Raw genomic sequence first — 15,451 nt, 5'->3', positions numbered from 1 at the left:
AATTGATGCTGGGCCAATTGTTAATTTAAAATTCGACTGACAAATTTGTCCTAGCCGAAGAGATCAAGGAATTTGGGAAAAAGACAAGTATATGGAGTTAGGTTGCTGCTCAGCTATGATCCCCGAGTGGCAGAATAAGTTCAAGAGGCTACTCATAACCCTACGATCCTACCAATTACCAAGACACCAATTACTGACCAGACAACGCCCGATTCTCTCTGTGGCATTAGTCTCCCCTCAGTACAGAAAAAAAAACACAATCATCTTCTTATTCTAGGACACCTAGCATCAAACATGCAACTCTACCCCTCAATTTTTATTTAATAAAATGTTCACGACAGAGACAGAAGTATATTTTATCCCACAGGTTCAGATGACAACAATTAGCCCTTCCAGCTTTGCTTTTGTGCTCATGGTGCATCGCCAGTCCTCTAGGGGAAACTGCAGCCTCATTAGCGCTCCCAATTAGTTATCGAATTCAGCTTCCCACCGTCGCTGCGAGGTTTTAAAATTGTAAACATATTCTTGGCGTCCGAGAAAGCACAAGCATAAGATGGATCATTTTCACATTAGGAGTTTGCTCTTCCGTTTATTCGGATTGGAATCATTACTGGGCAACCTGCCAGACAGAAGTAGTTCGCCGCTAACACCCAAATCATATAATTCCTCACGCAGGCCAAGCACATTTACCTTAATTTCTTTCTTTCTCGGTTCCTCATTGTTTTCTGCCTCCTCGTGTTCTCGAACGCCCTGGGTCAGGTTGGTGTAGTTCGCCAGTCTGTTAAGCAGGGAGGAGACCATTGGGTTCCTGTCCATTTCCTCCTATTGAGGAAGATCAACACCAGAATGTTATATATTTTCACTTCTTCAACAAATAATGCATTATATTTCTTCCCCCAAAAGGACAAGATTCAGCGATACACAATCCAAGAGGATGTCAATAATGCAGGAAATAGTCCGTTATCCCAACATACTCTTGCTTGGTCTCCCACGTTCTACCCTCTATAAATGCAAAAGTCATCCAGAACTCTGTCTAAATTCACACTAGGTCCTGTTCCCAATCACACTTGTGTTCAGTGATCTACAGTAGCCTCTGGTCAAGCAACCTCTTGATTTTTAAATTCTCATCCCAGTTTATCCCACCATGGCCTCATCCTCCCCATTTCTGTTGTTGAAAGAGGAGCCCATGGACTCCTCTATTCCCACGTCAAATCCCTGTGTGCGTCCCGCAGATTGGTAAAACAGTAGATGTCGGTTGGTTCATGCACTCTCTTGGCCAGAGTGAGCTGACAGCAAGAGGAGGGAAGAGAGAAGTAACAAGCAGACAATGCATGAAACACAAGTTCAACACATGGAGAACCAGGAATATTCGACTTGTTTGGAATCGTACAAATGGCTGCTAATCAACAAACATCATTTCCTATTGCTAAGTTAATGAGGTCATAATGCTCCTTCTGAGTTTACATGTAGTTAGAAATAATGGCACTAAACCCAAATTGAGGACTATCCAATCAGCAAAGTTATCATGCACATGCAATGGATAATCTTTAAGGAATTATTACATATTTTACATCAATTATAGGGGAGGCAATGGCCTAGTGGTATTATTGCTAGACTATTAATCCAGAAACTCGACTATTGTTCTGGGGACCTGGGTTTGAATCCCGCCGCGGCAGATGGTGGAACTTGAATTTATTTAAAAACGAATCTGGAGTTAAGAATCGACTGACGACGCATGAAACTATTGTCGATTGTTGGAAAAACCCATCTGGTTCACGAAGAAGGAAATTTGCTATCCTTACCCAGCCTGGCCTATATGTAACACTAGGGCCACAGCAACATAGTTGACTCTTAACTGCCCTCTGAACAAGGGCAACAAGGGATGGGCAATAAATGTTGGCCCAGTCAGCAATGCCCTTGTCCCACGAATGAATTAAAAAAAAATTATACATTCCTTTAAGGCACAAAGACCCAAAAAAAAAATCAGTCAACCATGGCTACAATATGAAATTAAGGATTGCATAACATTAAAAGAAAAGGCTTGCAAAGTTGCCAGAAACAGTAGTAAGCCGGAGGATTGGGAGGATTTTAGAATACAGTCCCATGCCTTCCTGGATTGTGTTTCTTTTACCTTTGCTTGGTACCACACATTGCATGAGTAATGGCCAGTTATTCATGGGTTCTTCATGTTAAGGTACCCTCTCTCTCTCCATCACAAATCCACCGTTCCCATCTTGATCCAAGGGGTTGTCACTATGTCAGGGCCTCCATTTGGCCTCCCAGCTCTTGGAAGCTTTACTGCCATTCTTAATTGGAAGATGAACCCCTGCCTACCAGGAGTTGGCACAGACCTTAAACATCCAGGTGGGCATGTCAGGAACATGGTGTGCATGGATGGGACATTGAATTGAATTGGCTGCAGACTCTTCTCCAAGGTATGCTCAGAGGCTCCCCCATCAGCTGTATACAGTACTGCACCACGATAGTGCCCAAACCAAAGCTATCTGCACCTGGCTGGAACCTATCTAATCAAGTCCTATTCAAAGACATGTTCCCCGTCCCAATGTTTGAGAGATTTCTTGGGAATGTAAGCCCTGTGAATGATGGGACTTTTACTATACAGCAAAGGAGGACCAAGAAACTGATTAAGGAAGGAAGAATGGAATACAAATGTAATGTAATGGGTCATTCTTGCATTGTATAGCTAGTGGGACACTGCAGGGAATAGTAGTTGGGCTCCAGCTGTTCAAAATATACCAATGATTGTGATACATGGACCAAATGTACTATTGCCAAGTTTACGGATGACACAAAGCTAGGCGGAAACGTGTGTATGTGAGGAAGATGCAAAGTGGCTTCAAGAGGATTTGGACAGATTTAAGGAGTGTGCAAGAACATGACAAATGGAATACAAGGTGGAAAAATGTCAGGTTATCCACTTTGGTGGAAGGAACAGATGCACAGACCATTTCTTAAATATGAGAGAGATTAGAAAATTTAAATATGCAAAAGGACTTGGGTGCCCTCATCATTAAACCACTGAAAGCTAATATGCAGGCTCAGCAGGCAATTAGGAATGCTAATCGAATGTTGGCCTTTATCACAAGTGGGTTGGAATACAGGAATAGTGAAGTCTTGCTTCAATTGTATAGAACTTGGCTTAGATTGCCCCTCGAGTACGGTGTGCAGTTTTGATCCCCTTACATTAGGAAGGATATTATTGTCATAAGTGAGCAACAAAGGCTCACCAGACTTGTTCCTGAAATGGCCGATGATGACAGGGCAAACTGAGCCTGTATTCTTCAGAGTTTCGAAGAATGAGTGGCGATCTCATTGAAACCCACAAAATACTTGATAGATAGACAGGGTTTTCCCTGGTCAGGGAGTTTAGAACCAGGGGACACAATTTCCAAATTAGGGGGAAGCCAATTCAAGGTGAGGAGAATTTTTTTACCCAGGGGGTTGTGAATCTTTTGGAATTCGCTACCCCAGAAAGCTGTGGAAGTTCACTCATTGTGTATGTTTAAAGCCTACCTAGTCCAAAGATGTGCGGATTAGGTTGATGGTAAATTGGCCCTTAGCATCAGGAGGACGAGCAGGGTAAATACATGGGGTTACGGGAATAAGGCATGGGTGGGATTGTTGTTGATGCAAGCTTGGTGGGCCGAATGGCCTCCTCCTACACTGTAGTGATTCTATGACTGATTTCCAAATGCCAATGATGGAAAGAGATATGGAGATAGCGTATGGAAAAAGACATTGAAGTGAACGATTAGTGATGACCATACTGAATGGTAGAGCAGGTTTGATGGGCTGAATGACCTACCCCTGCACTTATGTTTCCATCCACTGGCAACCACACCCCTTAGAATAGGGCCTGATTTGGTCAGAGGTCAGGAACAGGAAGATGTGATTATGAGTGATGCAGGCAAGGGGATTGACGAGTTGGAGGTGGAGGAACCTCAGCGCTTGAAATGGTCCAACGGGTTTGAGGTTCTTGAAAATTATATGGATGAGCGAGGTGGATAAGCAAGCCATGGCATCATGGTACAGGAAGCCATTCAAGTGGAGGGGACTAAATAGAAACGTTGTGGTAGAGGGGGATGGATACAGGACTCTACAACCAAGCGCAAGAGTCTGTTGTGTTGCCTGCTCAAGTCTGGAAAGGAACTTGCAGCAGAGGAGAAGGATTCTGCTGTCGTAGTCTATCTGGGGTACGAATAGCACAGCTAGGACCAGGAAAGGGGTTCTACGTAGAAATTATGAGCAGCTAGGGGATAATTTAAAAAGCAGAACCTCAAAAGGCATGAATCTCTGGATTATTATCTGAGCCACAAGAAAATTCACATCAGGTAAATAAGATTAGAGGGAAGGATTCGTGGCCCAAAGGCCACCAGGGGAGAAGTAAGTTTTGATTAATGGACCACTGGCACCAGTACTGGGGAAAGTTGGAGCTGTAACATTCCTTCAGTCTTCGACTGAACCTGGAGGGGACTAGTATTCTCACAAGCTAGGGTAGTTTAAAAGGAGGCTTGAAATGAAATAATGGGGGAAGGGATCACATGAGGTGAGAATTAAAGAGAAACAATATAGTTATAGAGCAGAGTACTGATTTGGATGGCAGAAAGGGACAAAGAGTTCAAACTTAAGAGTGCATCAGCTGATACAGCCGGAGAGTGCAAAAGTGGTAAACAGACAGACTTTGGCCAAAACTTTACCATCCCACCCGCCACGGGAATCGGAGCTGGCGAGGGGCGGAACATTGAAACGTCCATTGACCTCAGGTGGGATTTTATGGTTTCGGGACGAGCGAGGCCATAAAATCCCACCCTCAGTATCTGAATGCATGTTGCATTTGTAACAAAATGGATAAATTGTTAGCACAGGCAGAAATAATGTAACATATGACCATTACAGATACGTGGTTGCAAGGTGACCAAGGCTGGGACTCTGAATATTGATAGGATATTTTGAAAAGACAGGAAAGTAGGATAAGTTGGTGGGATAGCTCTATTAATTAAAGATGACATTAGTACATTTGGCTCGAAAGAGCACGACGTAGAAACAGTTTGGGCAGAGAGAGGAAATAGGAAAGTTGAGAGGTCACTTACAGGAAGAGTTTATAAGCCCCCTAACAGTAGTTCCACTGTAGGACAGAGTACACAGGAAGAAATTAATGGGGCATGTAAAAAAGGTACAGCAATAATCATGAGTGACTTTACATGTACATTGAGCAAATCAGATTGACAAAGATAGACTGGAAAGTTAGTTCATAGAGTGGATTATTTTAGACCTGGTAATGTGCAATGAATCACATTTTTGAAATTTATTCAACTTTAAATTTTTGGATCATTTGGACAGTTCCTGGCCTAGGTGGGATCTGGACAAGCTGGATGGGTTGCACCTGAACTGGAACAGGTCCAATATTCTTGCTGGGAGGTTTGTTCAACCTGGTGGGGAGATTTTAAACTAATTTGGCAGGGGGATGGGACACAGAGCATATGTAGAGTTGGGAGGGAGGTTCAGTCAAATAAAGAAGGAAAACTGGGTCAGTCCAGCAGGCAGAGAAGACATGGGCCTCCAACAGTCAGAGGGAGATAGATGAGCATTCCAACCATTATTTTGTAAATTGAGTTTGTGTCTTTATATGCCCTGTTTGTGAACAGAACTCCCACTTACCTGACGAAGGAGCAGCGCTCCAAAAGCTAGTGGCTTTTGCTACCAAATAAACCTGTTGGACTTCTCACAAGTGAAGAGCCAGATGACTGGAAGAAACCTGATGTGGTACCGCATTTTTCATCCAGAGGGTGGTGGAAATATGGAACGGCTGCCAAGAGGGAGGTGGTGATGTGGAGATGCCGGCATTGGACTGGGGTAAACACAGTAAGAAGTTTAACAACACCAGGTTAAAGTCCAACAGGTTTATTTGGTAGCAAGAGCCACACAAGCCTTCGGAGCTCTAAGCCCCTTCTTCACCTGAAGAAGGGGCTTAGAGCTCCGAAAGCTTGTGTGGCTTTTGCTACCAAATAAACCTGTTGGACTTTAACCTGGTGTTGTTAAACTTCTTACGAGGGAGGTGGAGGCAGGGACTTTTGCAGCATTTAAGAAGCACATGGATGAGCACTTAAATCACCAAAGCATAGTAGGCTATGGGCTAAGTGCTGTTAAATGGGATTAGCATAGGTTGGTACTCAATGGTGGGCTGAGGGGCCTGATTTGTGCTGTATCTAATCAAATGGAAGAGCAGGCTCTAAGGGCCAAATGCATCACTGCTCCTCAGTCCTACTTTCCTAGAAGTCTACACCAGAGCCTCCAACGTTCAATACAGCGAGACTGATTCAGTTAATTCACACCTTTTAAATCTTTTCAATGGTCATCTTGAATCTCAGGAGAAACCATTTTAACATACAAAATCTCTTTCTCATTGACTTAGAGCTACACATCATGTTGCCAGGCTATCCTGCTGCAGGTGAGAGGTAAAGAAAGTAAACAGTCGCATCCCTTGTCCTTTCAACATACACAGCGATGCATCTAACAGAATGAATACTAATCACATGCAGGAACCCTACTCACTTGATTGGCCTCCGCTGACACATGGAGAGCAATTACCACATGGACTGAACAAGGTCAAAGTCAATGTATGTGGGACCTTTTGCTATGGTTCAACTCAACATTGGCTATGATTCAATAAGGGAGCTCATAATGCATCCATGCCGAGTCCATACAATCTTTAGCCTATTGTAGCAATTTGTCAATCTACTGCAGGACTGACGATTCTTTTTCATCCATTTGTGGGACATGGGCGTTAGTGGCTGGCCAGCATTTGTTGCCCATCCCTTGTTGCCTTTGTACAACTAAATGGCTTGCGAGGCCATTTCAGAGGGCAGCTGAGAGTCAACCACATTGCTGTGGCTCTGGAGTCACATGTAGGCCAAATCAGGTAAGGGTGGCAGATTTCCTTCCCTACAGGACATGAGTGAACCAGATGGGTTTTTCCAACAATGGTTTCATGGTCATCAGTAGATTCTTAATTCCAGATATTAAATTCAAACTCCACAGCCTGCCGTGGCGGGATTCGAAGCCGGGTCCCCAGAACATTATCCGAGTTTCTGGAATAAGAGTTTAGTGATAATATCACTAGGCCATTGCCTCCCGGGCAGTCTGCAATTTGCTGTACATTAAGTTCTTAAATGCTGTACTCAGGCAGATGAAGAAAATCCATTTAGCTTCAAAGCACAAGCTTGTGAAGCAAAGATCTGAATGCATCAGGGCACCAGAACAGAATAAACAGGCTTCCTCAATCTTGAGATATTGATCATAATCCAGGTATGGTGAGTTGTTACTGGAATGAATTCAAATCCTAACATGGCAATTGTGAATTTGAAACAATCACTGATTTTCATGACCCTCCCCCCGCCCCCGCCCCATTAATGGCCATGCCTACCGCTCTCTATTGTTCCCAAGATCTTAGATTAGCTCCCTTCACTTCCCCACCTCTCTCTTGCTTTAACACTACTCCTTAAATATTTGACTAAGCTTTTAGTACATGGCTGGATTTCACGCATTTGTCTGGTTATGCTCTTGTGGTGCCTTAGGAATTTTATGGCATTAAAGTTATTATTTACGTCAAATACACTGAGCAACAAAAATATACTGTTTACCTCAAAAAGCGCCAAGTTTTTCCCTTCATACAGGATTCCTTTGTCAATGTCCGTACTGTTGATGAAAGGACTGCTTTCTTTGGGAATTCCATCTCCTGGTTCAAATAAAATAAATACATCAGTGTTTGAGGCAATTAAGAGTTTAACATTGTTCACCAGTTAATGGTGCATCGCTTCAGCTGATGAGTAGAACGAGCATATCATTGTTATGAACTGCTAATTATTGCGCAGTAAATTTACTTGAAATCTTTCCTTAACTGATCATTTATATTTGACAGGCTGCATACAGTTTATGACAAATGATTTTCACAACAAATTGCCTTAGGAACGTACAGCTCTTTAAATACAATTCCACTTTTACCGTTATCTTTCAAAATGCATATTAAGCAATTCACAGTGGTCGCAGAGGGTTGAGGTTGGTTGAAATGCCCTAGCATATCGTTCTCAGCACATTACTATAGCCCATTAAACATGACATGGCTTAACTGTAAGTAGTGTAATGTTTGGTTAGGCTTCATCCAAGACCTTCCTGTAAAAAGATGGCAGCTTTATTTAACCTGATATTGAGCTGGAGTGGGAGAGCAAATCTGTTATTAACACCAATAGTCATCAGCAAACACACAAACAACACACATTATCCAGTGTTAACATACAAGCAGGTTCTACAGCTCATTCATTCCCTTGCTTTTCTCAATGTCCAAATATTGCTGGAGAAGGATTATTTAAATTTACTATCACTATGGTTACTTCCTTCTGCCCATTCCCATTGGGAAAGGTTATGCTACAACATCGATTGGGCTAGATTTGTGGTTAGAGTTCTGCTGAATGTTATTTTTTGTTAATAGAAGTGCATTGAAATCTTTAATTAGCAGTTCCACATTCCTAAATATAGTAGTTAAAACATGTAAGTTTAATTTAAAAGTTAGACATCATGTCTACACATCAAATAAATTCTCAAACATTCATTCAAAAATGAGTGTCTGGTAGTATTCCAATCTATCCGGTTTGGATCCAAGGGCTTGGGAGTATTAAAACAAAACAGCTTACCCCCTCATGAGTTAGATTACTGTGGACTCAAGTTCCACTGCAGAACAAGAGCACATCATCTTGGCGAACCCTTCCTCAGTGCTCCACTGGAGGTGCCAACTAATATTAATGAGATTGTGGTGGACCTCAGTTGTGCCTTTGTCCTATATGGACCACCGTTGTGTGTGTTTGTCATACCTGGACACATCCCCTTCCAGTTTGGTTCCTCCCCTCAGCACCTAGTATAAAGGTGGCTGTCTCCTCCCCCTTGTTCAGTCCAGGTCTGTTAATTGTTGGGATCTGCTCCTGATTCTGTTGTGAATAAAAGCCTACACTTATATTGGCATATCGGTAGTCTTTCGCCTTATTGATAGCGCATCAATTTTATTCACAACAGTTACTAGTATGGAGCAGTTTCTAAAACCCGACAAGTTAGCATTAGACCCTCAAGAGGTTGGAGCCTCTGATAAATTTGATCATTGGTTGGACTGCTTCGAAGCATTCGTCGACACCGCTACGGCCATCGACACCGACGCTGCTAAACTCCACGTGCTCCGCGCCCGGGTAAGCGAAACTGTCTATGGAATCTTCCGGGACGCTGCTACTTACGCGGACGCTATCGAACTCCTAAAAGGGCAGTTCCGAAAGAGCCCTAACGTGGTTTACGCCAGACACCTCCTAACTACCCGCAAACAGCAGCCAGGAGAATCGTGCGCCCAATTTCTGCGTGCCCTGCGAGTCCTCGCCCGAGCATGCGACTGTAAGGCTGTTTCAGCAGCTCAGAACACGGAGGATCTGATCCGCGACGCCTACGTTGCGGGCATTGAGTCTACATACATCCAGCAGCGTCTGCTGGAACAAGATGACCTAGACCTCCGGAAAACGGCCACGATGGCTGAAACGTTAGAAGCAGCCTCCCATAATCTCGGGTCTTACCTTGGATCCCGTTCCACCAACGGCTCCACTGCGACGGCTGCTCCAGCAGGGCCCAAATGTTACTTTTGTGGCCTCCCTAAGCACCCTCGGCGTCACTGCCCGGCAAAGGACGCGATTTGCTCCGGATGCGGTAAGCTAGGCCACTTTGTTAAAGTCTGCAGAGCAAAGCCGCTTCTGAAGACTCGTGGAGCCATGTGTGCTCCGAGGGCGCGGCCATCTTTGATGCAGGCGGCGGCTGCGCGCGAATCGCCATCTTGGATGCGGTCACCGGAAGTGCGGGAATCGCCATCTTTGATGCGGTCACCGGAAGTGCGGGAGTCGCCATCTTTGAGACTGGCATCAAGGCAAGCTGAGCAGGAAGCTTCAACCGTGACGTCATCAGACGGCGACGAAGATGGATTCTTCTTTAATTCAACAGTGGCATCGATTTGCCTGGACCAGTCGCAGCCACATCAACTCTCCAAGTCCATAATGGAGATCAAGGTAAATGGTTATGCAGAAAACTGCCTGTTTGACTGTGGGAGCACGGAAAGTTTTATACACCCTCGCACAGTGCGTCAATATGCCCTTCCCGTGCGACCCTGGAGCCAGACCATCTCCATGGCCTCGAATTCTCACTCAGTGGAGGTCCTCGGGTGCTGCTTGGTGACGCTGACAGTACAGGGCACAGTCTACGAGCGTTTTCGGCTCCTCGTGCTGCCGCGACTCTGCGCAGCTGTACTGCTGGGGTTAGATTTCCTCAGCCATCATAGAAGCGTCATCCTGCAGTACGATGGCCCTTATCCCCCGCTCTCCGTCTGCAAGGCGCCGTCACGGCAGCGCCCCTCGCGCACCACCTGCAGTCTCTCGACCCTCAAGATCACCCCCCCCCCGTTATTTGATAACCTCACCCCGGATTGTAGGCCTATAGCCACCAAGAGTAGGCGCTATAGTGCGGATGACCGGGCCTTCATTCGGTCCGAGGTACAACGTTTGCTCCAGGAAGGGATTATCCAGGCCAGCACCAGCCCCTGGAGGGCGCAAGTGGTCGTAGTTAAATCGGGGGAGAAACACCGCATGGTGATTGACTACAGCCAGACCATAAACAGGTATACCCAACTAGATGCATATCCTCTTCCCCGTATCGCGGACATAGTCAACCACATCGCGCACTATAGGGTTTTCTCAACGATCGATTTGAAATCGGCTTACCACCAGCTCCCTATCCGCTCGGAGGATCGCCCATACACTGCCTTTGAGGCGGATGGCCGCCTCTACCAGTTCCTCCGAGTCCCCTTTGGTGTCACCAATGGGGTCTCAGTCTTCCAACGGGCCATGGATCAAATGGTGGACCAGCACGGACTACGGGCCACTTTCCCGTATCTGGATAACGTCACCATCTGCGGCCATGACCTGCAGGACCATGATGCCAACCTACAAAAATTCCTTCGTACGGCCACTCTCCTGAACCTCACATACAATGAGGCGAAGTGTGTTTTCCGGACACGCCGCCTCGCCATCCTTGGGTACGTGATAGAAAATGGTGTCCTTGGCCCCGACCCAGCCCGTATGCGTCCCCTTATGCAGCTTCCCCTCCCTACTACCCTCAAAGCACTGAGGAGATGCCTGGGCTTCTTCTCCTATTATGCCCAGTGGGTTCCCCGTTACGCAGATAAAGCCCGTCCGCTCCTAAAATCGACCTCTTTTCCCCTGGCGGAGGAGGCCTGTCGGGCCTTCGATGACATCAAAGCGGACATCGCGAAGGCCGCGATGCACGCTGTGGACGAATCCATCCCATTCCAAGTGGAAAGTGATGCGTCTGACTTTGCCCTCGCTGCCACCCTTAACCAGAGGGGCCGTCCGGTGGCCTTCTTTTCCCGGACCTTACAAGGCCCTGAGATTCGACACTCCTCGGTCGAGAAGGAGGCCCAGGATATCCCCCCTCTCTTCTCATGTATTACATACCTCAGCACTACTTAAAGAGGAGTAGAGGTCCTATCCTGGTCAACATTTATTCATTAACAGCTTAGTTGGTCCTTTATCTCATTGTCATTATTTTGGATCTTGCTCAGGTTGCTAACTGATCAAATGTATCCCTGGAGGTTTCATCACATGAATTGCCTCTCCCACTCCTATCATTAGTTGGCCAACACATCTACCCTCATGATATACTACCTGCCTACATCAATTTGAAAGTACCAAAAAGATTAATTGCCCAATTAGATGATGCTTAACTGTCAAGCTAACTGCCTTCCCGCACGCTCCCCGCCTCCACTTTTCAATATTTGTATAGCTGGTAAAGATAAATATTCAAATAAAATGACAAAGAAAACTATATTTTTTTAATGCCCATATGATTTTGTTTCTCCAATGTGGCGCTCAGCAGTGTCCTGGAGACTGATTCTCAATTCCTAGAGACCCCAGGTCAGTCCTGGAGGGTTGGAAACCCTAATCTTGCCATAAGCAAATTAGCTGTTGTATTTCACTGCATCCTAAATAACTGCACTTTAACAGCACTTTGTAGCGAGGGAAGTGCTTTGAAATGTCCCGAGCTCATGAAATTATGTCAATGCATGTTCTTACATTCAATGCTGCTTGAGGCCTAATTGTGTACAAAATAGCTGCCACATCTGCCAACATCAAGTGCCAACGCTTCAAAAGCAATGAAGTGGCAAAGAAATATTTTGTGATCTGAAAAATCACTCGTTAAACACAAGCTCTTTAACTGAAAAAACAAAAAACTTACTTAAATATTTTACTTACAGCATTGCAGATTGCTACAGTTAAATTTAGCTCAGGACAAAGTTTCCGCCCTCAACCCTGAAATAACTCCTCAGAGGCCGGTGTCCCTTCACCAGATTTCCTTTATTTACAAACTCAATTGCACTCCTAAGAGTGCTTCAGGTACAAAGTCAGAATCCAGAGTGTCAGTAGTCCTAACACACACATGTATATGTAACATTTATGTATAAAATACATAGAATTCCTGCAGTGCAGAAGGCGGCCATTCAGCCCATCGAGCCTGCGCTGAGAACAATCCCACCCAGGCCTTATCCCTGTAATCCCACGTATAAACCTGCTGATCCCCGACACTAAGGGGCAATTCAGCAAATCTACCTAACTCGCACATCTTTGGAGCGTGGGAGGACACCGGAGCAGCAGGAGGAAACCCGCGCAGACACGGGGACAACGTGCAAACTCCAGACAGTCACCCGAGGCCAGAATTGAACCCAGGTCCCTGGCGCTGTGAGGCAGCAGTGCTAACCACTCTGCCACCCAGGTAGGACTCCCTGATTGGACAGGCAATCAGGGAGCTCGTACTCCAATAGGCCACGGGCCTCGTTGAGGTCATTGCAAACCCTTACTGATCAGTCTTGTAAATGACTCAATTTGGCTTCTGAGCACTTATCATTTTATTGACTTCTCTCATCCTGTGACACATCATGATGGTAACCTTCTTCCTTTCCGTTGTAGGGAAGTGAGATCATTGGACAAAGCAGTGGTCAACACTTTTGTTTCCAAAACAATACCAAACAGTGGTCACGTAAGTATCTCAAAGCTATAATTGTCACTGTCAAAAAACAACCCCAAAGCAATAATACATTGAAAATGGAGCTAGCTATAAATAAAAAAACCTCCATCTGCAGTGAAAGAAATTCAGTTTGATGTTATGGTAGCACTTTTTATGAGTTATGAGTAATTTTACCTCAAGGCTATTAGTTGGAATACAGACCAACTTTCAGCAAGTCTTAAGCAAGCACATCTTCGGGCAGCACAGTGGCAAGCACTGCGCCTCACAGCTCCAGGGACCCGGGTTCAATTCCGGCCTCAGGTTGTTGTCTGTGTGGAGTTTGCACGTCCTCCCCGTGTCTGCGTGGGTTTCCACCGAGTGCTCCGGTTTCCTTCCACACTACAAAGATGTGCAGGTTAGGTGGATTGGCCATGGTAAATTGCCCCTTCGTGTCAGGAGGATTAGCAGGGTCAATGTGTGGGGTTAAGTGGATAGGGTCTGGATGGGATTGTCGTCGGTGCAGGCTCGATGGGTCAAATGGCCTCCTTCTGCACTGTAGGGATTCGATGATTCAAAACAACTCTGGGGAATCTTGAGCTAACTTCTAATAGCCACAAGCCCACAGTACAAAACTAACATTAACTCGCTATCACATTCCAAACACTCTTGTTCAAGGGAAGACAAAAATCATAAATAAAATGGAATTCGATGCTACAAAAGTCAAATCATTGCACCCCATTAGTGTGTCAGCCTAGAATGTATGCCCACCCTGGAGTGGGATTTGTATCCATCAGCTTGACTCACGAGACGAGCGCACTATGGTTGATACTTGGAATAATTTGTACTAAAGGCAACACTGGAAGACCACCATTCCTGTCCAACGTGCACAGAATCATGACTTGAATACATAATTGCTGATTTTTCATCACAACTGCATCAATATTTTGAAATCCTGGCACCATTGTGGGAGTATCTTTGTAGCAATTCAAGCAAAAGGCTCACCATCAGCTACTCAGCAGTGCTGCTCACATCCCATGATCAAATATTAAGCAGCAAGAAACTACAAAGGGTCGTGAATGTCGTCCAGTCCATCACGCAACCCAGCCTCCCATCCACTGACTCCGTTTACATTTCCCATTGTCTCAGCAAAGCAGCCAGCATAATCAAGGACCCCACACATCCCAGAAATACTCTCTTCCACCAGGAAAGAGACACAAGAGTCTGAGATCGTATACCAACCGACTCAAGAACAGCTTCTTCCCTGCTTCTATCAGACTTTTGAATGGACTTATCATATATTAAGTTGACCCCTCTCTACACCTTATCTATGACTGTAACACTACATTCTGCTCCCTCTCCTTTCCTCTCCTCTATATTCTGCACCCTCTCTTTTCCTTCTCCCCTATGCACTCTGTGAATGGTATGTTTTGTCTCTATGGTGCTCAAGGAACAATACTTTTCACTGTACCCCAATACATGTGACAATAATAAATCAAACCAAAGATAAAAGGATCAAAAATTTGTAAGGAAAATATGAATAAAAACAGGAGGGTGAAAGTGGGTTACGGAAATAAAAGCAGAACATTCAAAAGTAAACAGTTTAATACCTAAATTACGTACATACAATTTTCCAATACAACAATAGACATTGCAACCCAATTGGTTTCCAAGTGTTTAGGATCCACATGAGCCTAAACCCACCATACTTCACCTGTTCCTTTATCCCTTCTGTACTGATCTAGCCTCTCCTTCATTGCACCAATGCTTATTGCATCGATTACTTCAGATGGCAGCAATTTTCACATTCACACCACTCTTTGGGTAAAGACGTTTCTCCGGGTTCTTATAAGGGTGATTTTGAGCTCTTGGGATTGGTGTTGCAAAATAATCTGACAAATTAATATTGTAATATTACGGCATATTTCAAACATTAGTGTTTTAACTAAAGAAAACTAACCCAGATGGTTTTTAAACATTGCAACTTGTTGAAGTGTTCAAAGCTGCCTCAGGACAATGGAAGGGGTTTACTATTTCACTTTCTCCTGGTGCGGTTATTGTAATTAGACAATGAATGTTTTCTTCTATGTGCTGTTCTGGATGGTCCACTTCCTTTCACCTAGCGATCATCCTCTCCCTTCTTCAGCCCACACCCAATGTTTTGTTATTCATTCTCAGTGTTTGTGACACTGCTAAGCCCAAGGTTTATCGTCCTTCCCTAGCCACCTCGAATAGCTGGCGGTTTCTATCTCTGAACCAGTCAATGTGCTCCCACAATGAGAAATAGCAGGAAATTCTAGGAAACCTAGCCAGTGCCAATGAAGGACCAATGTATGCCACA

At 44.9% G+C, this 15,451-nt stretch overlaps 1 protein-coding gene across 5 annotated transcripts in view; it reads right to left on the bottom strand.

Annotated features, from left to right (window-relative positions):
• Positions 1–15,451, bottom strand: part of LOC144479228 (solute carrier family 12 member 7-like) — a 265,054-nt gene that overhangs the window by 95,481 nt on the left and 154,122 nt on the right. For all 5 annotated transcript variants that reach the window (XM_078197896.1, XM_078197911.1, XM_078197927.1 and 2 more), the window contains exons 2-3: positions 7,662–7,756; positions 691–822 (exon numbers count right to left, since the gene is read on the bottom strand). In XM_078197896.1, the coding sequence (XP_078054022.1) occupies positions 691–822; positions 7,662–7,756 (227 nt within the window). The remainder of the gene's footprint in view (positions 1–690; positions 823–7,661; positions 7,757–15,451) is intronic.

The sequence above is a fragment of the Mustelus asterias genome, chromosome 2 (assembly GCF_964213995.1).
Source record: "Mustelus asterias chromosome 2, sMusAst1.hap1.1, whole genome shotgun sequence".
NCBI classification, from domain to species: domain Eukaryota; kingdom Metazoa; phylum Chordata; class Chondrichthyes; order Carcharhiniformes; family Triakidae; genus Mustelus; species Mustelus asterias.
This window is presented reverse-complemented; position numbering and strand designations above follow the sequence as displayed.